At 40.8% G+C, this 23,502-nt stretch overlaps 1 protein-coding gene across 1 annotated transcript in view; it reads left to right on the top strand.

The window, feature by feature from the left end:
• cngb1a (cyclic nucleotide gated channel subunit beta 1a) overlaps window positions 1–21,434 on the top strand; it is a 48,067-nt gene extending 26,633 nt beyond the window's left edge. Inside the window, 19 exon segments of the mRNA XM_072695413.1 lie at window positions 2,714–2,915; window positions 3,007–3,037; window positions 6,614–6,677; window positions 7,224–7,307; window positions 8,292–8,443; window positions 8,958–9,158; window positions 9,396–9,604; window positions 10,761–10,811; window positions 10,945–11,031; window positions 11,255–11,319; window positions 12,587–12,709; window positions 13,397–13,538; window positions 13,695–13,854; window positions 14,799–14,896; window positions 15,064–15,147; window positions 16,146–16,264; window positions 17,726–17,872; window positions 19,083–19,263; window positions 21,249–21,434. Of these exon segments, the coding sequence (XP_072551514.1) occupies window positions 2,714–2,915; window positions 3,007–3,037; window positions 6,614–6,677; window positions 7,224–7,307; window positions 8,292–8,443; window positions 8,958–9,158; window positions 9,396–9,604; window positions 10,761–10,811; window positions 10,945–11,031; window positions 11,255–11,319; window positions 12,587–12,709; window positions 13,397–13,538; window positions 13,695–13,854; window positions 14,799–14,896; window positions 15,064–15,147; window positions 16,146–16,264; window positions 17,726–17,872; window positions 19,083–19,263; window positions 21,249–21,434 (2,386 nt within the window).
• Window positions 21,435–23,502: the final 2,068 nt, after the last annotated feature.

Here is a 23,502-nt window from a genome sequence, read left to right as displayed (position 1 = left end):
TGTGTTTAATAATGAGAAATATTTTATATATTAAATCTTAATTGTTCATCATGACCCTAAACAATCTATAACTATGGCACATAGTGGGCGTCAAGGACACATAAATTAAGTGGGCTGTGCCTCGGATTTCTTACATAAACTAGCTGTAAGATTAAAACTATTAGCCTAGTATTGTGTAGATCACCCTCGTGCCGCCTGAATCATCGAAGCATGGACTCCACAAGACCTCTGAAGGTGTCCTGCAGTATCTAGCACCAAGACATTAGCAGTTGTGGGGTGAGGCCTCCATGAGCATTTACTGTCGCCAGTTCACTGGTTGTCCTTCCTTGGTGCACTTTTGGTAGATATTGACCACTTTGACCCACATACTGGGAACACACCACAAGACCTGCCTGATGTTTTGGAGACGTTCTGACCCAGTCAACTAGCCATCACAAACTGGCTCTCGATAAAGTGTCTGAAGTTCTTATGCTTGCCCACTTTTCCTACCTTCAATAAATCACCTTCAAGAACTGACTGAACACCTGCTGCCTAATATAGCCACCCTTGATGGTGCTACTGGAACCAGATCATTATTCACTTCCCCTGTCAGTGGTTTTAATGTTATGGCTGATTTCATACATTGTACGACTGCATGCAGGTTTCTTTTTTTTCATTTGACCCTAAAGCAGATTAACATCCACTGCACCACCACAGCAACAGTACTGATTTACCTCCCAGTATTTCTTAACACTGACACGGTATAACCCTCATGCTGGTTGCCGTGGTGAATTATCCCTGCTTTGAGCAAACAAGACCAGATGTGGCAAACTAATCTGTCAGAGATGACACAAAGACGATAGGATACATCTTTCTGCAGACAGATATTGCATTGTGGGTAAAAATAGAAAGGTAAGCTACCTGAGGCTACAGGTCCATAGAGCTCAGACTTGAAGAAGAAGTTGCTGTGATGAAAGTAAGTGTATGCACAGAGTACTGGACTCATTCTAGGCTTATTATTATTATTATTATTATTATTATTTAGTAACTGCTATGACTCGATCAGGAATGGTAGTAGAAGTTATAAGATTGGAAAGGATTATTAATACGGAGATTGTTAGTTCATTAGTAGATTAGATTCTACACTCTGACTGGTAGTCAAGGTTGTACGGTACACTCTGTGGTCACGGTCCTCCACAGCAAGCAAGTTTCAGGACTGTTTTAATGTGATTTGTGGTGACTTCGTGGTGCATTGAGGGCACACGATTCAGCTCCTGTTTACCCCTGCCTGAATGGTCGGCTGTCTTGATTCAACAAATCCATGTCTGTTGTTTATATTAGATTATACACCCTAATGTGTTTGTTGATTGTAGTTGATTGTAGTTGATGTGTTTGTTAATTGTAGTACTTGTGCAAAATCATAAGAAATGATCGCCTTGCACTGTCAGAGAGTTTCACACATTATTTCTTGGACTAAGGCTTTGCGATGGGTGGAATTAGATGGTTTCCCATGATTCATCTGCTTAAAATAATAAAACAAGCCTGGAAACAAGTTTAACAACCTCAAATAGCGAAATATTATATATAGCGCACATATTTAAAGGGAAATTACACCCATTGTTCAGAAGAACATCTGTAAAATTCTGTGGTTGAGATGCAAAGTTGTTCAGAGTGGGTTTGGTGTGAAATTTCAGCTTATTCTAGAGAAATCTCCCATTTGGATTTCTTTGCAGTGGCGGTGAATGGAATCAGACATCATGACTACAACATGTGCCGATCATGTTATTTTGCCCCTTGATCCTTTCCGAGTTCCTTAATGCTGAGTATCAGCTTAGCTTGATAAGATGTGCCGCTAATAAATACTATAAATAAATAAAGTAAAATTTAGTAGCAGTTTCTATAATAAGACATTCTGAGGGACTTATTGTTTTAGTTTAGTAGAGACTTTTCTTATAGTGTGTTTAATATCTTATAATCCAGTCTGACTCTCCTCCATGACCAATCAGCTCCTTTAAAAGTGGTACACACTGTAGACTGATATCTGCTGTTGTTTGTCGACTACTGATGTGAAATAACTGGTTTATAGTGGGCGAATGTGTTATTATTTTCTAAATCTTTTCTATAGCTAACATATGTGCATGTGTATTAGCATTAGTGTTAGTCCCTCAGTTCTGAATGTGCTCTTCAGTGCAGGTTTAAAACAAAGAAAGGTGTGCAGTTCTCCCACTGGTAAAACAGAGCGTTTCCATGATAGTTTTATAAAGATTTAGAAATTATGGTCTGTTTTCATGTTCTACTGTAAAATAGCTCCACACTGCAGACTCTAAACTCTTTTATTTACCTGCTGAGGATGTCCTTACTGCTGTCAGTTGCCTGGGCAAAAATCAGACATGAATTGACTTTCTAAATACATTTTAAATGGAACCCTTCTCAGAACTATCATAACGACAACATCCCAGGTGACCATATCATTATTTATTATTAATAACTCCCTGTGAAGGAGCTTCGAAAGGCATTAAGCTCTTCAGGCGACTGTTTCCAATCACCACCACTGTAAACGTTGCTCTAGAGTTTCCCACCAACCTCTGAATGACATCGTAACCATTTATTTATGTACATCAGTAAAATTCTTAAAAATGCCTATGTCATTTTTTTTGCGGTGCATGCTATTAGTTTCTTGCGAATGGCAGCTCACATTGTTCTTATGAAACTCCATGGCAAACTTCATTTTCAGGTGTATGCTGGATGTGTGCCCGGTCGAGACTGAGCCTGTAGTGGAGAGCCCCCTTAGGGCGGCGTCACCGGAGCCACCAAAGACAGCCCAACCCTCACCTCCACAGCCAGAGCCTACCCCAGCAAAGAGGACTTCCTTAACTGTTGTGACCACCCAGCCTCAACCTGCCACCTTAGATAGCTCCCCAGCAGCTGCTGTCCAGGTAATCGTTCATGTTAAGGTAGATAGAGGTAGCGACTTGGGATAGCTCTTCATTCTGACGGACTAACCAAGGATAATGTCATGTTTCACAGGAAGACGAGGTTCTAGAAGAGGGATGTGGAGGTCAGTTGCGATTGAAAACATATCTTGTGTTACAATATGTACTGTAGATCTGTAAGGCAGGTGGTGGGAGGTTAAAACAGTAATGGATAACATGTTTGTGTAGATATAGTACTTTTAATGTGTATGATGGTTTTTAGATTGCAATGCTAATCAGTGGGCTGTAAATATCCATTGCTTGTTAGTGAACTGAAGAAGAAAACATAGGGCCTTTCTCACAAAGCAGTATTTGCTGCCTAACCTGCAAACTATAGAGTTAGTTAATCAAAACCCTGGATTTTCTCTGTAACTTTTCACTTTCTAGATTACTTTTTGCTCAGATATGTTGCCACAGCAGATTTTTCCAGGACATGTTAAATTTTGGGTTTCATGAACAGCTCTTGGACCAATTAGGGACAGTCGTCTGAAGGAGGCCCCTCCAATTTGTGGCGTTTGTGGCATGAAAAATATTAAAGTAGAGAAATCTTACTACATTCATTGCTGACATGTAATCAATCTGAAATCAGACTAAAGCTTTCCCATGGTAGATCAGTTTGGATTACCAAACTACCAAACTGAGGTCAAACTAAGTTTACATACATTTTCTTAGTAATTTGTAGCAGTGCCTTTAGACAGTTTTGGGTGTCCATCCACAAGCTTTTCTCAGTATTTTGCTGGAATTCTTGCCCATTCCTCCTGACAGTACTGATGTAACTCAGTCAGGTTTGTAGGCCGCCTTGCTTGCACATGCCTTTTCAGCTCTGCCCACGACTTTTCTATGGAATTGAGATCAGGGCTTTGTGTTGGCCACTCCAAATCATTGACTTTCTTTTCCTTAAGCCACTTTGTAAATAAATAAATCAATCAGTGTCCATTGGAAGACCCAGTTGCCCCCAAGCCAAGGTTGAAGCACTCCTTAGAAATTTAGTCCAGTCTGAATCAAATTGAATGGGAAACCTAATTTGAAGTAGACTTAACTGGTGGAGATACTATATGTAAACTATTGTACCTTGTGACATTACAAAATTGGGCTGTAATTCAGCCTAGTTTATATTTGTATTGTATAGACTGGGGAGTTAATGATATCATATCAAACTCTTATTGTAAAAACCCATCATTGTAATAGGTAGTTTAGTTAATCACAATGTTCATAGGTTAGTCAGGCACTCTGTCTAAGTTGAACATGCTTTGTGAGACACGCTCCTGGTCTGATTGACTATATTTATGGCTACACTCTTAAAAATAAAGATTCTTCAAATGGTTATTTGAGTAATACCATTGAAGAACCACTTTTAGAGCTGTGTAAGTATGAAGAACTTTAAAATTGGTAAACCCAGCAAACACCAGATCTAATTTTTTAATGTCAGAAAGAAGTTGGACTCTAATGTTGTTTTGTTTAGACATGGAATTTTGGTTGGAAATGAAAGTACACATATCCCAGCACTGGGTTGACAGCAAGCTCATACATTAAAACCATGACTTAAAACCAATAACATATCAACATCTAAAAATGTTAGAATGTCACATTGTGTAGAATTTAATATTTTTTTATCATTATATCAGTTGTTGTTTGGTTCTTTATGGATTGAAAAGTGGTTCTTCTATGCCATTGCTCAAAGAACCCTTTATTTTTTGGCACCTTTCATTTCAAGAGTGGATATTAACCAGATGTTTCTCCAGAATTAAATCCAGACTGACAGCATGAGCTCCATTTTTTTGTAGTCTCTTCACTTGCATTCGTTCCATACAGTAACTCACAGCACTTGGTTGTCTGCCTGCCCTGCAGTGCCCTCCCACTGCTCCACAGCAAAGAGCTGGATTCTGCGTATCCCTCATGCCTCATATTGCCTCAGTAGCTTCAACCACCTGCTGAAGAAGGGCAACTTCACCTCCCCCAAGTTGCCCTCCCTGCCTCCAGACCTGCTGCTGCTGTACCAGGAAGTCGCTCAGCTCCCCAAGCAGGCGCAGCAGCGGTGCCAGAACGTCTTCCTGCGCCTCAACAGCCTTAAACCCCAGTAGGATGCCAAAGCAGCAAAGCGTAGACCTGGAGTTAGAGACTGTAGATAGAGCATTCACAACCAAACACACCCCCAAAACTCCCTCATCACCCTACATCAACAAGTCCATGCTCAAGTGCCCCAGCATTCCTAAAAACCTCAACCTCATCCCAGAAGAGCTTCCGCCTCAGACTGCTTCTTATACAGAGACCTGCCGGCCCACAAACAGGCACTCAGGTGACCTCGACACTTGTGGTGTTGTCCTGTCCTGTCTTGTGCTGTACACTAGATTGTGATGTGCTAGCCGTGTTGTTTTCTGTCATGTCCGGAATACATATCTAGTGAACATCTGATTAACAAAGATGACTGTATGCTGTATTGTGAGAGGTCTCGTGCAGCTCCACCAAAGTTCCATAGTGCAGTAGCAGCGTTCTGGCCTGGAGTGGCTGTGACAGAGATGCCATTCTCCCATTCTCTGTTACAGTCAGTGGAAAATCTAGCTGAGAGATTCCTTTAAAGCAACATTATGTAGCAATTTTACCTTAAAATAGAAAGCTCCAGTATTTTATTGATGCTCCTCTACAGTCATTCCCACTCCAGGCCTGAACGCTGTTGTGGAGCATTGTTCCGGCCTGGAGTGGGAATGACTGTTATTGAGCATCAATAAGATACTGAAGCTGCTATAAAAGCTTCTCAGTATCTTGTTGATGCTCCACGACAGTCATTCCCACTCCAGGCCGGAATGCTGCTACTGCACTATGGAACTTCAGTGGAGCTGCACGAGGCCTCTGACCAGAACTGCGAGTAATTTTTGAGTTCATTCCTGTAATATATATATATGAAACCACAACCCTGTATATTTGTCAAAGTATAATATATTAGTGCAGCACATGGATTAATGTAACAATTGTTTTTGCAACTAGTTGATTAATCTAATGACTAATTTATTGATTATTCTAAAGGGTTCAATTATATAAGAACATAATAATAATAATAATAATAATTCAACCATTATAATAAAATAAATAAATAATTATCTTAATATTTTAGTCTTCAAAGTATACAAGACAAGACAATCCCACTCACCATTTGTGTTGAACACAGGCAGAATTTGGCCTATACACACTACTGCGGTGGGCAGTGAGGGTTAAAGGCTTGCTCAAGGGCCCAGCAGGGGTAGTTAGATAACGCATGGCGCAGCATTACATTACCATAACATGGGGCAATTAAGACACTGCACTTACAGTGTTGTAACACAAAAACCTTGTATCTCCATTTTTTACATTTGGATATAGTGTGACTCTGACAGTTGTTCTTGACATTGTGTCAAAATGTCATGAATTACAGACCACTAGAAATGCTCCAAAATGACTTGGAAGAAAATATTTTTACATTGACTTCCATTGAAAGTTAGGAAGCTTTTTGTTAAGTTGGCCTTTTGGAGATACATGGTCGTTGTGGGACAGATATGTAAACACATAACACATTCTTGAAAGCATATTCTTAATATTCGTAATGATTCACCAGCACCAGCTGTTTTCAGAGGTTCTGATGTATTCTGTGTATTCTTACATGAGTTCATATTGTTTTGATGTGAATGTAGAAACGGATGATGCTGCTTCCACTTTACCCAAAATCGTCGAACCCAGTCAGGGCTCCACTCACAGGTGAGCAAAAAGAAAAGAACTTGGGCAGATGAGACATAGAGTTGGGTTGATTGGCCACAATGGCCAGAGGTAATTATAGGAGTAAACTGAACACTGTAGCAACTGAACCAAGCATGGTGGTGGTAGCATTACGACATTGATGTCCATGATGAGTGTATGTAAACTTCCAACCTCAACTGTACAAATGTAATACTAGTATGTTTTACCTAGAACTGTACATTCAAGGCAAGAACCATTCAGGAACCTTTATATTTAAGAGCACATTGGATTACGCTGCAATGCTATTGATGTTTTGCTAATAAAATAAATGCAGTCGTTAATCTACAGGTGAGAAACTGGGGTGAATGAGATAAGGGCACTCCTACATTGACCATAACAGCTCACACTCATATCAAAACTATATTTTTATTTAGACTGGCCTCAGATAAACTAGCTGTGTTTGTCATGACATTACTGGGTGTTTATTTCTGGTCTGCTACAGCAAAGCTGTGCACACAGAGTAGTCCCTTTTTCTTAGCTAACCTTCTTGTCTCTGTGCTGAACCAGAAAAATGGGAGACCAAGCTTCAATGGACGATATGGACATAGAGGACGGACTTCACACACCTGGTCTCCTCACTGTGGATGAAGAGTGAGTGATAGGCTTTGTGTTCTATGGATAAGCATGATGCTGTTAAGAGGCTTTTGTCTTTCAGTAATTGCTAAACAAATTGTTTTTCTTCACAGACAGACAGTGATAGACATATGGGCCGATAAATAGACAGACAGAAGCCAAACAGACAAATAGACAGACAGTGATAGACATATGGGCCGATAAATAGACAGACAGAAGCCAAACAGACAAATAGACAGACAGTGATAGACATGTGGGCCGGTAAATAGACAGACAGGTAAAACAGACAAATAGACAGACAGAAGCCAAACAGACAAACAGGCTAAAATAGAGATTGAAAGAGAGATAGACCAATAGATGGGCAGACAAACAGACCAATAGATAAACAGAGATAAAGCGACAGATAGAAAGACAGATATATAGACTGAGAGACAGACCAGCAAACAAACATTCAGACAGACAGACAGACAGGGATAGACAGACATTTGGACAGACAAACAGACAGATAGACAGGCAACTGGATAGATAATCAGACAAACAAACAGATAAAGAAACAGACAGATATATAGACTGACAGACAGGCCAGCAAACAGACAGAGATAGATAGGAAAACAGGCAAACAGACAGACAGACAGACAGGAAAATCGACAGACCAACAGACAGAGATGGACAGGCAAACAGAAAGACAGACTCACAGAGATAGAAAGACAGACAGATCGACAGATAGACAGACATACAGACAGTCAAACAGACAGAACAGACTGACAGACTGGCACACAGAGAGTCGAATAGACAGACAGGCAAACAGACATATAGAGAGTTTTGCCTGTTGGCCTCTCTGTCTCCTCTTGAACACTCCCACTTAAGCTCAGACAGGCCTAAATGAGCTGATCATGAGCTGGTTAAGTTATTAGTTCATTAGTTGGATCGGGTGTGTTTGGGAGCAGGGATGTGAATCAGGACAGAGGGACACACCACATGTTTGGTTGTTGTTTGTGTCAGGAATCCTGAGCGGCCCCTCTCCGCAGCCAGTCAGACCAGCGTTGTGAATGTTCGACTTCAGGAGCTGGTGAAGCTGTTCAAAGAACGAACAGATCGAACTCGAGACAGACTGCTCGACCCAGACGATTCTGATGAGGAGAGTCCTACAGGATGTGAGTAGTCTGTGTGCATTATATATATATATATATATATATATATATATACATACACACATCATGGAACTAATTAAATAGAATATCATTAAACCAAAAATATAAGATCTCAAACTCAGACACACTATTATATATTTATATATATAATATCTTATATTTTTGATTGAATGATATTCTGATTAATTAGTTCCATGATGGATTTCTGTGTCTAAACTACTAGCATGATAAGCAAAAGCTATCTATAATTAATCTACATCCATAAATATATAATAACTCAAATTCAAAGTACTTTTAATTTCAGAAGCAAGTACTTTTGTACTTTTACTCAAGTAGAGCTTCAGCTAGCAAGTACAGCTAGAATACTAGAATGCAGAAGTGTTGTTTTTTATCCAGCACTGAAATTGTGAGTGTGTGTGTGTGTGTGTGTGTGTGTGTGTGTTAGTATTTTTCTTATGATGTGAATAAGTGGAAAGGCTTCAAAACTACATTTTGACCTTTGACCTTGCAATTGCAGCACCTGCCAAAAAAGCTGATGCACCTCCACCACCTCCACCTCCCCCTGAGGAGCAGAAGGAGGCAGCAGACGGTGAGGAAGAAAAAGAGTTGCTGGAGTTTATGGGCTACCAGGTCAAAATACCCCAAATGCCCAAAATGCCCGACTGGCTGAGAGCTATAGTGGAATACCGCTTCCCTTCCAGCATCGACCCCTACACTGGTAAGACTCACACGTGTGAATCTGCAGTGTGTGTGTAGTTTTTACAGTCTGACAGTCTGACTGTAACAAGTGTGTGATGATTTTAATCCAGTAAGAATCTGCTGGAATGTGTCTGTGTTTTTACAGTCTGTGTGTCGAGTGATTTTGATCCAAATGAGTGGTGTGATATTAATGTGTGTGTGTGTGTGTGTGTGTGTGTTGTATGATATTGTATTTGTCTGTGTTCCCTCCTGGCAGATTTGATCTATGTTGTTTGGTTGTTCTTGGTGACATGTGCGTGGAATTATAACGTGTGGCTGATCCCGGTGCGCTGGGCCTTCCCATACCAAACCCCTGAGAACATCCACCTGTGGCTGATGGCCGACTACCTGTGTGACACCATCTACATTCTGGACATCGTGGTCTTCCAGCCCAGGCTGCAGTTTGTCAGAGGGGGAGATATTGTGGTGTGTATTTTAAGACAAATGTGACCCAAACACAGTCTGACAGTAACAACTGTGGAGTGATTTCAACCCAGTATAAATCTTTTTTTATAGCCTTACAGTAATAAATGTGAAATGATTTGAATCCAGTATGAATCTGCAGTATGTATAGTTTTACAGTCATTGTGGTAGTTACTGTGGAAAGACTTTCATCCAGTATGAATCTGTAGTGTTGTAGTATTTACAGTTATATGGTAAAACTATGGAGAGACTTTTATCCAGTATGAATCTGCAGTGTGTCTAGTATTTACAGTTATACAATAATACCTATGAAGAGACATTTATCCAGTATGAATCTGCAGAATTTCTTGTGTTTACAGTTATACAGTAATAGCTATGAAGAGACTTTTATCCGGTATGAAGCTGCAGTGTGTCTAGTATTTACAGTCTAATGGTAATAACTATGAAGAGACATCTATCCAGAATGAATCTGCAGTGTGTCTAGTATTTACAGTCTAATGGTAATAACTATGAAGAGACATTTATCCAGAATAATTCTGCAGTGTGTCTAGTATTTACAGTCTAAGGGTAATAACTATGAAGAGACATTTATCCAGAATGAATCTGCAGTGTGTCTAGTATTTACAGTCTAATGGTAATAACTATGAAGAGACATTTATCCAGAATAATTCTGCAGTGTGTCTAGTATTTACAGTCTAAGGGTAATAACTATGAAGAGACATCTATCCAGAATGAATCTGCAGTGTGTCTAGTATTTACAGTCTAATGGTAATAACTATGAAGAGACATTTATCCAGAATAATTCTGCAGTGTGTCTAGTATTTACAGTCTAAGGGTAATAACTATGAAGAGACATTTATCCAGAATGAATCTGCAGTGTGTCTAGTATTTACAGTTATACAGTAATAACTATGGAGAGACTTTTATCCAGTATGAATCTGTAGTGTTGTAGTATTTACAGTTATATGGTAAAAACTATGGAGAGACTTTTATCCAGTATGAATCTGTAGTGTGTCTAGTTTTTATAGTCATAGCAGACATATAGACACATGCACACAGAACAGACATAAACAGCAGTGTGCTCATAACCCTGTGAGAGCAAGCTGAAGTTAGTTGTGTGTGTTCTCTGCTGATGATTCTGGTTTTGTGTGTTTCTCAGTGCGACAAAAAAGACATGAGAGAAAATTACATGCAAACAGAGCGATTCAAGGTGAGCCGCCAATAAACCGCCTTCCTCAGAGACACAACACTGACAGAAATGCAGTGAACCTAAAATATTGATCAAAATAGGTGTGTTTGTTTGTTTGTTGAACATTTGTTGATGTCGTATGGCTGTTCTTCAGATGGATATGATCAGTCTGTTCCCTCTGGAGATCCTGTACTATTTCACAGGAGTTAAATCTGTTTTACGCTTCCCTCGCATTCTAAAGGTATAACCACCTTTCACACACAGGACAGTGTAGACTACACTAGTGCTTGCATGCATTAGCACCTCCATATTATAACTGTATAATATATATATTGTCGCTGTACCACAAAATAAACCGCTAAATTGGTGACTTTACAAGAGCGAAGAGCTTTAAGAGACAGCGGCAATATATTTCTATATTACTCATATGGTAATAGTAATTCTACCTTCTCCCTCTCTCTCAGTACCAGGCATTTTTTGAATTCAATGATCGTCTGGAGGCTGTAATGAAAAAGGCCTACATTTACAGGTAAGCTTACAATACACAGCAGACAGTGTGTGTGTGTGTGTGTGTGTGTGTGTGTGTGTGTGTGTGTGTGTGTGTGTGTATTCTCCTTCACTTGTACCCTTGTTATACAGTTATTCAGTTATCCAGTACAGTCATTTTTAGGAACGGATGTCCTTTGTGAAGATAAAATAGTGACACTCATTCAACCCTGTCACTGATTTTTGTCTTTACAAAGGGCACCCACTCCTGAGAATGGAGCTACTGAAGGTAGGTGTTAAAGGCGTTGTGCTACAATAACAAAAACTGTATACTAGAAACACACACTGTTTTAATAGACAGTGAAAATAGATAATCTGACCTTGAAACTTTGATGATGTCATTTCCTCAAAGTTAGGTCAGAAAGATCCAAACGGTTATTTTGAATGTAAATGTAAATATTCAAAAAAATGTTATGTAGTTTTAGAAAAAAATATCATTTGTGAAAGAAGTTAATTTCAATGTTAATAAACTAAGAGTGCAATAAAAATTATATATAGGCTACACGAATGAGATGTCAATCAATTGGGACATGCCACAATGTTGATATTTGTCAGGAAACACAAGCTTTAAAAATGTATTTTATTTATTTTATTACTGTTATGTACTAAAACATTTAATTCTAATAGAAGTGACTTAATTAATATCATAGCCAGAAGGTTGTGTATTGCAGAGCAATTTGTAGCAATGGATTATTGCTGAATTCATGCAAAAGTGGTGTCGGCACCCTTCCTATGTGCCTATGATACCGATACACTAGTAACACCCAACCAACCACCTGAGTTACATCCTGGGGTACTATAACAACTGCCTAACAAACACTAAGCAACACCCTAGCAACCACTAACCAACATCATTGCAACCACCTGACAATACTTTAACACTCATCTATCTAACACTAAGCAACACCATAGAAACCACTTAGCAACCACTGTGCAACACTATTGCAACCACCTAGGAACTACCTAGGATACCCATAACAACCACCTAGCAACACCATAGAAACCACTTAGCAGCAACATAGCAATTGAATTGGTTACCATAGCAACCATTTAACAACACCATAGCAACCCGCTAGCAAACCACATTCAGTACCATCACAACTATGCAGCAACGGCCTTGCAACAATTGCCTATGCTGTGGAACCATTCATGCACTTTTCTAGTTATATAATTATATTTAATATAATTAGTTTTTCTATTAGTCTGACCCTCATGTCCTCTTCTCCCTATGCTTTCTCTCCTCCTTCCAGAGTGATTCGCACATCTGCATACCTGCTCTACTCTTTGCACTGTAACGCCTGTCTGTTTTACTGGGGCTCTGATTATGAAGGCTTGGGCTCCACTAAATGGGTGTACAATGGTAAAGGCAACAGGTAAACACCTTAACACCAGCTACAGTAATATTAAACATATTTTTATGATAGATGGTAATGTGTGGATTAGTAATCAAATACTACTGATTATTTTGACTTTGGTAACACTTTATTTTAATTGGTCCTTTAGAAAATATTAACAACCAGTGAAGTAGCAACGGTGAAGTAGCTAAATAGCTTGGAGATGTACTGTTGATGCATTTACTTGCATTAAGTAGATTTACTTATGATGTTTTACAGGAAGTAGATTTCAGTGTAACTTCCATTAGACAAAACCAAACCCAGCCTTACCCAAAACCTAAACCTAACCTAATCCCAAACTTTACCTCAACCCAAAAACAAATCCTAACCCTCACCCTGGCCCTAATCCTCAACCTCAAACCAAAACCTAACCCTCACCCAGCCCTAATCTTAACCCTAACCCTAACCCAACCCAAAATCAAATCCTAACCCTCACCCTGACCCTAATCCTAACTCCAACCATAACCATAACCATAACCATAACCCTAACCCAAAACATAATCCTTACCCTCACCCTAATCCTAACCTTAATCCCAAACCAAAACATAATTCTAACCCCCACCCTGGCCCTAATCCTGACCTCAACCAGGTGTGTGTGTGTGTGTGTGTGTGTGTGTGTGTGTGTGTATGTTTTGTGTGTGTGTATGTGTGTGCGTGTGTTTTCAGTTATATCCGCTGCTACTACTTTGCTGTCAAAACTCTGATCACCATTGGAGGCCTGCCGGATCCCACCACCGTGTTTGAAATTGTCTTCCAGTTGGTCAATTACTTTGTGGGCGTCTTCGCTTTCTCCATCATGATTGGTCAGGTGGGTGGAAGCAGAAGATCTGAGTGGGCTGTTTCACAAAACATTCACTACCATACTAAAGAGATTAAGAGTGGGTTCATATGTGCATTCATATATATATATATATATATATATATATATGTGTGGATTTATGTGTGTGTTTGCGTGTGTGTGTAGATGAGAGATGTTGTAGGAGCAGCGACTGCAGGTCAGGCGTATTACAGGGCATGCGTGGACAGCACAGTAAACTACATGACCTCCTACCGCATCCCCCGTGAGGTTCAGAACAGAGTCAAGACCTGGTATGACTACACCTGGCAGTCCCAGGGCATGCTGGGTAAGTCACCTTTCCCCAGCTTTTCCCTTAGCCGATTGGCCCACACTTACACCGACAGTAAATTTTAACATATTAAAGCCGTTTTCACAATTTTCTAGAGAATCAGGTCCAGACATTATCCAGAGATACCCTTTCACAAATCTAACATACAACCTGAGAGTTTCCGTATCAGATGCATTCTCACTACAAGAAATGTTAGGGGTGGTGTAGGCAAGGTGCACTGTCTGTGTAGCGTGTGTGTGGGAGGCACGGTAGGACGCAAAAAGTATGCTGCGGAAATAGCAGTGTTTTGGTCACAGCATCACGTCACGTCTGTATTGGGCTTTTATGGAAATATGGAACAATATTGGTTCAATACGAGACGCAACATTTAGGTGCCAAATAAAGGATGATTCTGGATTTTACGGGACGGGTGGCAACATTAGTTTTGTGAACCATCAACAGTGCCAATCACAGCATAGGTGTTTCATTTTCATTTATCTATGTCTGAGGTAAAATAGCAGGGTAGTACTAGGCTTTAAATGGACATATTTAATATTTATATTGGCTAATACTACTGAATATTAAATAAATGATCATTCATTCGACTTTAAAAACATCCTAAACAATCAATCAAACCACGATACTCTACTAAAATAAGCTAGGCCCATTTTACAATTTGCCTTGTACTCATCTCCACTGACGCTGTCCAGCCAAGGATGTGCCTCTTCCCAATCACGTCTGTATTGGGCTTTTATAGAAATATGGAACAATATTGGTTCAATACGAGACGCAACATTTAGGTGCCAAATAAAGGATGATTCTGGGTAGGGTAGCAGGGTGGTACTAGGCTTGTAAAACCACATTTGAGCATTTTCACCCCACATAATTTGCTATTAATACACCAAACAACAAATTAAATTAGCCAATGAATGTATTCTTATTCACTCTCTCCCTCTGCCTAGATGAGCGGGATTTACTCGTCCAGCTTCCTGATAAGATGCGTCTGGACATTGCAGTGGATGTGAACTATTCCATCGTCAGCAAAGTCGCCCTCTTTCAAGTGAGTTCATGTAGAATCCACACGTGAAGAAGAACATGGCTTACATACAGTACATTTACAGTGCAACACACACATATGATAAAAATACATATATTGCACTTATACAGTGTCCGCACTGTATAACAAATATGGTCTTCTGTCTATGACCATCTTTCTCTCGTTTCTAGGGCTGTGATAGACAGATGATTTTTGACATGCTGACCAGGCTGAAGTCTGTGGTTTATCTCCCAGGAGACTATGTCTGTAAGAAGGTGAGTGACTAACACACACACACACACATACATTGTCCTCTCATGCACAGTACTCTCCTACACAGCAGTCTATCATTAAAGCAAAACACTGGTAAGAAAAAGAGAGCTATAAACATGGGCCGATTGCATGTATCCAGCCCGCTAGCGATAGCCTTTAGTGGCTAAAATCAACAACTACTTTGGGACAATATTGAAACCAGGCTAAAAACCGCTTGGAGACGACTTGAGCAGGAAGCTGGTAAAGCTATCTGGGTGCAAGCCAGCTAATCCTGCCTTCTCCAGCTAGCTATCCAGTCAAACTCAGAATGGAATATTACAAAAAGTTCTTGTTACAGCATTAAAAACTAAGCTAGGCCAGACAAAGTGTGGCTAAAATAGGCTAGGCCACTGTGGGCCACCTCGATGATGTAGATCAGCCAATAAAAGCCGCCCTCTGTATAGGAAAAAATAATGTGTTTCATTCAGAGGCAAAGTAACAGGGTGGTAAAATAGGCTTGTAGAACGACATTTGAGCATTTTACGCCTAAAGCAATGTCACATACTTACTATTTATACATCCACCAACAACCGAAATGCTCAATAAATACATTCGCCGGCACTTTTGAGACAGAACATGTTTCAAGTCTGAAGTTTGCTTCTTTCGTTTTTTTTTTTTTTTGCTAAGAAACTAAAGTAGTTGGCGGAATTTCCCTTTATCAATACAACGTAGTTTGAAGTAATGTAATTATTTAGGCATGCAGTTTGCTAATCAACGGGGTATGAGCTTCTACTACTTGTAAGCTACATTAGTTTCATAGCTCCGGTACAAGCAAACTTCAGACACCAAGTCTTAGAGCCCAGTCTCTAGAGTAATGGAGAAAGTGTGTACGTTATATTTTTCACCAAATTATCACTTTAAGCTCACATCAAAGGTCAGATATGAAGGCAAAAAGCCTTTTATCCTTTAGCCTTTCATGTCAGTGGCCTGACTCCCCTCTGACTCCTCTCTGATCTGCCAGGGCGAGATCGGCAGGGAGATGTACATCATTAAAGCTGGAGAGGTACAGGTGGTGGGCGGTCCTGATGGGAACACTGTGTTCGTGACTCTGAGAGGAGGCTCTGTGTTTGGGGAAATCAGGTGAGTGTTCTGGGATCTGTGTAGCAGCTCGTTTCAGTCTGCATATGGTAGCAGATGTGTTTCTGAACATCTAAGAAGAAACGTGCAGGGATGAGGTCAGAGACTGACTGATGTGGCATGTTGTGGCAGAGTTTACTGGTTCGAATGATCGCTGTGAATAATTCAGCTGATCATATAATCCAGATTTTGCAAGTTGCTGCAGCATAGCATGAAGTCACAGCACCCCGCAGTTTCTTATTAACCACTAGATGTCAGTATGGACCTTGTGCATGGCAACAGAACCTCATTTAAAAGGTAGTATAGAAATCCACTGTGCACGCTTTTTTTATTATTTATTAGTTTTATTTATTTATTTATTTATTTATTTATTTATTTTACCATATCTGACTCAAACTCATATTGGTAGAATGTGTAAAACTAAAGATCTTTATGGGGGGAGCAAAGTAAAGACTGTTAACACCATTAACCGGACACCTTTCTCGAGAGTTCATCACTCAGCCCAGTACAGCAAGGACCAGTGAGTAACACCGATACTCTGAGCTCCACAGTGTGGTTGTGAATTCACAGAAGGTGTGTCCCAATTTAGGGGCTGCATCCTTCTAAGGACACGGTCAAGGAAGGCATAACAAGAGGCTGCACAGACTGCATATGCCGAACCGAAATAGGTAGAGGTAGTTCATGGCGTATTTCCTGTTTGCGTCACAGCACTGCTGTTCCTGCCCTTGTTGTTATGTCATGACCCAAAACTCCTAATGTTTATCTTTAGTTTGGATGTCCTTGACTGTAATATTAAGTGCACGCAATGAATCTCAGGATATGTCAGATCCTTCGTCGGATCCTACTATGGAAAAGAAGGACGCATTTTTCGGCCGCATAAGAATGGGAAAACCTAGTCGCGCCACTGTGATGCAAACCGGCCTTTAAATACAGCATCCAAAGGATGCAGCCCCTGAATTAGGACACAAGAAGAATCTCTGAGTTCTCTGAGTTTTAAACGTGACATCATCTCTCTCTCTCTGACGTCTTCTCTGTCTTTCCTTGCAGAAATGTTAGTAAAAGTAACAACAGCTATTAGCTGTAACTCAGTGGCATAGAAACCCCATCACCAGGCTACAGCATACAAACCATTGCATAAGTAGAAATACCCACAATGTCCACAATAGTTATTTCTTTTAGGAACCACACTAAATTAGCCAACTCAACCAGAAGCTTAATGAGCAGTAAGAAATATATGAGAGAGGGGTGGGTGGTTTGCATGGGCTGGGGGTGGTGGTGCTACCTCCCTGAAATTTGTCTGGAAATGTGTCTTGTCAGTGTCCAACCAGGCAACACAAGTATTGGAAAACAATGTAAATATTTGGGTGAATTATTCCTTTAATAGTATTTTCTATTTTAAGTGCTGAGTGAGTCCTAATAGCCTCCCTGGAAACCTTCTTCCTGCTTTGTGTTTTTTTTTTCCAGCTTGCTGGCAGGCAGTGGCGGTAACAGGCGCACAGCCAATGTCAGGGCTCACGGCTTCGCTAACCTTTTCATCCTGGATAAGAAGGACCTGGCGGATATCCTGGTGCACTACCCTGAGTCGCAGAAGATACTGCGGAAGAAGGCCAAGTGAGGGAGGGGCTCAGACAAGAGTCCTAATCAAGAGTCTTAATCAAGCTGCAGCAGCTGTTACACACACACACACACACACATAGGCAAAGATATGTCTGTTAGGAATAGTCTGACTCTACAAAGCACCTCAAAAATGTAATGAACTGTAAATATATTACAGTATATTCAATTTTTTATACTATCCCTCTTATAGTTGCCCAGCAGGTACCAGATGTCAATTAGACGTCTGAAAGATGTTGGAATTTTAGTCATGTTCCCATCAAAACCATGTTAGAACATCACGTTGTGTGGACGTCAACGTTATAAAGTTTGGCAGACGTTCAGATTTGGTCATCATAAACTACTATAAGTACAAAATTCTGCAAATGTCACACGCTAACACAATTTTGGCATAAACTACAAACATTTCTAGTCCTTGGCCTAGTACACTGCTTCTAGTCACTCCCAGCTGGTCAAGAACATTGATAGACCATAATTGAATGGCAGGACAATGTCTAATGCTGGCATGGAATATTGAGGACAGCTAACGTTGATATTTTATTGGGTTAAAGATGTGAAATTAAGTCACCAAAATCCAACATCTTGAAACTGTGGAGGAACCTCTTAAGGTGCTTAGAGGAACCTTCAAGGAACCTTCAAGGAACCTTGAAGCTGTTGTCACTAATCTGTGTCAACATGACGTCTACATTAGACGTTGCCCTGACATTTAATTATGGTCACCAGCTCACATCTATCAATGTTCTTGACCAGCTGGGAGTGATTCGAAGGAGGGTACTAGGCCAAGGACTTACCAACTCCTCCCAGTCAAAATATTCTGTTAGCGTGTGATTGTGTAAGCATTACCATAGCACTAATTCCTGTCCTGAAAAGACAAGCCCAGTCAGACGTGAGTCTCATGACTCATGTTGTCTGCTCACCCATGGATCCAGTTCATCAGTGCCAATGAGCATGACTGTGTTTGTGAGTGTGTGTGTCTGTCTGTCTAGGAGTGTGTGTAATTACCTTAACTCTTAGATTCTTAGATCTTAGATTTCACTTCACAGCTATTCCTTGATTATAGTTGGAATCACTTTGCTTTAAAGCTCTTACTTACCTCATTTAACTCAGTAGTGACTCAGAAGTGAATCAGTTGATTTAATATATGGCATGATGTCGGTCACTCATTTGGTTAATTATGAGCACGGGTGAGCTTGTTTGTGTTTCTCAGGAAGATGTTGACGAAGGATAAGAAGCCTGCAGATGAGAAGGACGAGGGTAAAGATGCCGGTGAGGTCATTCCGGAACGGCCAGAAACGCCCAAACTCTTCAAAGCCGCCCTGGAGATGGGCAAAGGAGAAACGTTCGCCAAGCTGAAGGAAACCTACAAAAGTACCGGAGCCACACAGGAGGTACATGCACTGCTAGGGTACCCAGGGTGCATTAATGCTGAGTATCGGCCAATACCGATCTCACCCAATCTGATCTTTGTGTTTCTATAGATAAAACAGCCACACAGTTAAGGTAAGATGTGCTGCTAATTAATACTGGAGTGTGACCACTTTGTTTTTAGTAACAGCTTGTATAATTCTGACATTCTGGACCAATGACTGTAGAAAAGCATGGACAGCACAGCGTCTCTCAAAAGTGAAGCCACCGCAGGTCTGGCTGGTTGCAGTATGACGTGTAGCTCGGCCCATTCCCATGTGTTTCAGTGACAAAACAGCTCATCTCCATCTCTGTCTGTCCATCTCCAGTGTCTATTTCCAATTAACTGTTAGTTTACCCTGTGCTAATATTGACCCATATTATTTCCACACTTTCCCCAAATTCTTTCCACCCCCGTATTTTTCCATATTTTTTCCCATATTGGCTCATATTTTCCCCCAGAAATCCCTCAGAAGTTCTTAAAACCTCATTCTGCTATATTGTAAGAAGGCAGGGTTACACTACAAAACAAAGTGATGGACATCCTTTGCTGGAACAGAGCATCTGCAGGACCTGAGGTCTATTTGAGCTGTCAGGCAACTAGCCAGTAATGATGCTGTTATTTATCATGTAGTGTTGCGCTGTTGGTTACATTAACAGACACTCTGTAGAAAGTTCTCTGCAGTTTTTCTGGTATGTCTGATGTTAGAATAAAATGGGCAATGTAACCAAATTAGTTATTACCTAGTCAGCTAAAGGTTAGTGTTGTTAGACATGCTGGGCAAGTTTATTTTCTGGTCAGGAGTCCAAATAACGGTTAAAACATTATTCTTTTCTTCTTTTAACCATCGCCAGTGCATGCTGACTCTCCCACAGAAGCAGCTTAGGGGTTAAACTGGGCCGCTGTAGTTCCAGTTCGTCTCGGTGGCAAACAGAGCTGAGCTCTGAATCTCTAATCTGATGGAAATGTAACTTGACCATTACACTTTCAGGACAAACTGGGTATCCAGTGGGAAAATACTCTTTGCTTCCGGTCCTGTAGGCTGACTGTAAGCTGAATAAAGGCATTCTGAGACACGATTGGTCTGGGAGAGGGGGGCGGGACTACCAAATGAGTAGGCAAGTCTGACTCTGCCTCTGGTCTCTACTGTACAGACTCTGGTTGCAAATTTGACAATATGGCGGACAAGTTTGGCTTCATTTCTATAAAACGGGGGTGGAACCACGGCGTCCACAGCGTTTCTATGGTCATTGTTCTGGACTGATTTATTTAGGTAGTAAATAAAGTAGTTTTATAGTGTGTTTAATATCATATAATCCAGTCTGGCTCACCTCCCTCATCATTCAGCTCCCTGTTCCATATGTGTGTGTATATGTATGCAGAGGGGTAAACACTCTTGTTTGTCTACATTCTCCTGCTGGCCAAACTGAGCATTTACACTATAGTTTTGTTCCTAACCAGCTGTAATTTAAGAGTAAAGACTTGGGGTGGGAGTGTATTTCTCCATCGGCATGGGCAAAAACAGACAGCTGAAAATAGACAAACATCTGGAGTAACAGCAGCTCAAACACAGTTAAAGCACCAGAACCACAGACATTACATAAGTTCTCATGTTTCACTGTAAAACTCGAAACTGTTCTGTTACCTTCTGAGAACTCTTCTCATTGCTACTGCTATAATGTCCGTTAATGGCGCCTAGAGGACGCCACAGGAACATATTAATGAAAACAGAGGATCAGAACTGGACCAGGCCAAAAATAACCAGTAATTTCTAACCAAACATTGCAGCTGTGGTTTCACAAGTGCCCACTGTGACTGTCACACTGTCCTATGAGATGTTAGGGATCTAATGAGACACAGCTCCAATACTTGCCTCTAGCTCAGAAGCTGATATCTACCGTGATGCTTTGGTTTTGTGAGCTGTTCTTCATGAGCTTAGTCTCTATCTCTGACTGTCTTCTCTCTCAGCCCTCTACCAGTCCCATTCCCCCTCCCTCCCCCATACACCGCCGCTCCCCTTTGCCGCGGCTGGCCCCGCAGGACGACACTGACGACGCAGTGGCAGAAACCACGGACAGCACTGTGATCATCCGAATGACCCCGCGGCAGCACGGAGAAGAAATCTTGTCTGTGGAAATGGGCCCCGGGGACTAGTAGTGTGCTGGTCAGGACTGGATGGACAGAGACAAGACCCAAGAGGAGAAGCAGCGCGAGAGAAGAAGGATGAGGAGCAGACTGAACGTAAACCTTAACCAGCCAATGAATGGGCAGTTTGAGTCTTGACACAGTGACACAGGCTACACTCTTAAAAATAAAGGTACCTAGAGGGGTTCTTTGGAGCAGTGACATGGAAGAACCCAGTTTGGGGATCTAAAGAACCTTTCAAAACAAAAGTTTTTAAGAACCTTTCAGTTAATGGTTCCTTAAAGAACTTTTCAGTGGATGGTTCCTTGATGAAGTTTTATATTTAGATGGTACCTTACCTAACTTTTTGATTGGTGGTTCTTTAAAGACTCATTTGGACTTCCTAAAAGAACCTTTTAGTTCATGGTTCTTTGAATAACAGTATTGATTGGATTGGATTGGATTGGATTGCTTGAGACCTTTTAGTGGGTGCTTCTTTAAAGAAGAAGAACCCTGCATTTAAAGAACATGTCAATACAGGGTTGTTAAATTCATCATTTTTGGTTCCTTCAAATACTTCTATTCTGTAAAGAACATGTTTGGTCCCTTTAAGAACATTTCAATAGATTGTTCATTAAAGAACCCATTTTTTGCGGTTTTAAAAATGTGAAAAAACTTTTTGTTTAAACGTTTAAGGAACCTCACAATAAGTTCTATACCAAGCACAACTGTATGTCTCCCTCAAAACCCATTTAGGAAGCTTTATTTTTAACAGTGTGTTTTAATGGAAGCTTGTGCTGTTCACCTCAGTGGCTAATGGACATGAACGAGGCTGAGAGCCTCAGTTGTTTGAGGGCCTTTGGTGGGTAAAAGCCCTGCACACTAAAGTCACACACATACTGTATACTGTATAGTTATCCTAATTCAGTTGATGGGGTGTTTGGCCCGTGGTGCATAATATGCTATTATCAAGTAACTGACCCTTGTAGATACTACCCTTAGTGACATTTTTTCCCTGTAAAAGCCAGAGCTGGCTTCAGACAGGTGAGTAAAAGTAGAGAAACGCTACAGAAACCAGGAGCCAAAGTGTTCTGAAATCTACTCTCGGCTGAAAGTGGATTCCACAGCATGCGCTGCTCTAATGTCAGGTTTGCTGCTTTGTCTGCTATTAAACTGCCACTTTCCCTCCCATTATGGCCTTAGCAGAACTCTCACACATACATATGTGCGTGCAGTCATCTGTAAAAATTAGGACACCCCTTGAAACCCTATGGCTTAAACAGATTTAAACATATGGACATTTGAACAGTATTGGAGATGGATGTAAAACAACTGCTAAACTCATACAGCTGAAGAAATGTCTGTTAAATATAATTAGTCAAATTAATGAATACAAATGCAGGTGCAGAACATCAGCTGCAGATGATTAGAACATGGTTAGAAAGGATTCTGTAGGAGCCTTAAGTCTTATGTGTTCAGACTGCAGGCAAATGGGATCGGCTCAAATCAGATCTGGTGAGATCACTGTCCGCACTGTTATTTGCGTGTCCTGATATCGCAAACCTATCTGCATGCGTTGCTGAGGTAATGGCATTGGTGCTTTCAGGTTGTCCAGACTAAAGACGCATCTGGACAAATCCGATTGTAATCCCATTTCAAACCACATCTGTTTTAGGTTGTTCAGACTGTCAACAATCAATCTGGACCCAATCTAGATATGCCAAAAAAATTGGGCGGGTTTGGGCTGGCGTTCTCAGCATAGCCGGGCTCGGCAAGCTGCTGCTGTTGGACCTTTGAGCAAGGCCCTTCACCCTCTCTGCTGTAGAGTTGGCTGCCCACCGCTTTGGGTGTATGTGTGTTCACTGCCCCGCTGCCCCACTGCCTAAAATGTAATTTTAGGACCAACAGGTAACTCCAGTGCCACAGTTGATGTCAGAGTACAGCGTCTACCATCAGAAAGAGACCACACAAGATTTTTAAGTAGTCATTTTTAGGAAATTTGCATTTCTATGAATCTCATTTGACATGATTTTAAAAGACGTTTCTTCAGTTTTATGTGTTTAGTTATCTGACCTCCATCTCTCAACATCGTACACAT

Source organism: Salminus brasiliensis, chromosome 13 (assembly GCF_030463535.1).
Source record: "Salminus brasiliensis chromosome 13, fSalBra1.hap2, whole genome shotgun sequence".
NCBI lineage: Eukaryota > Metazoa > Chordata > Actinopteri > Characiformes > Bryconidae > Salminus > Salminus brasiliensis.
This window is presented reverse-complemented; position numbering and strand designations above follow the sequence as displayed.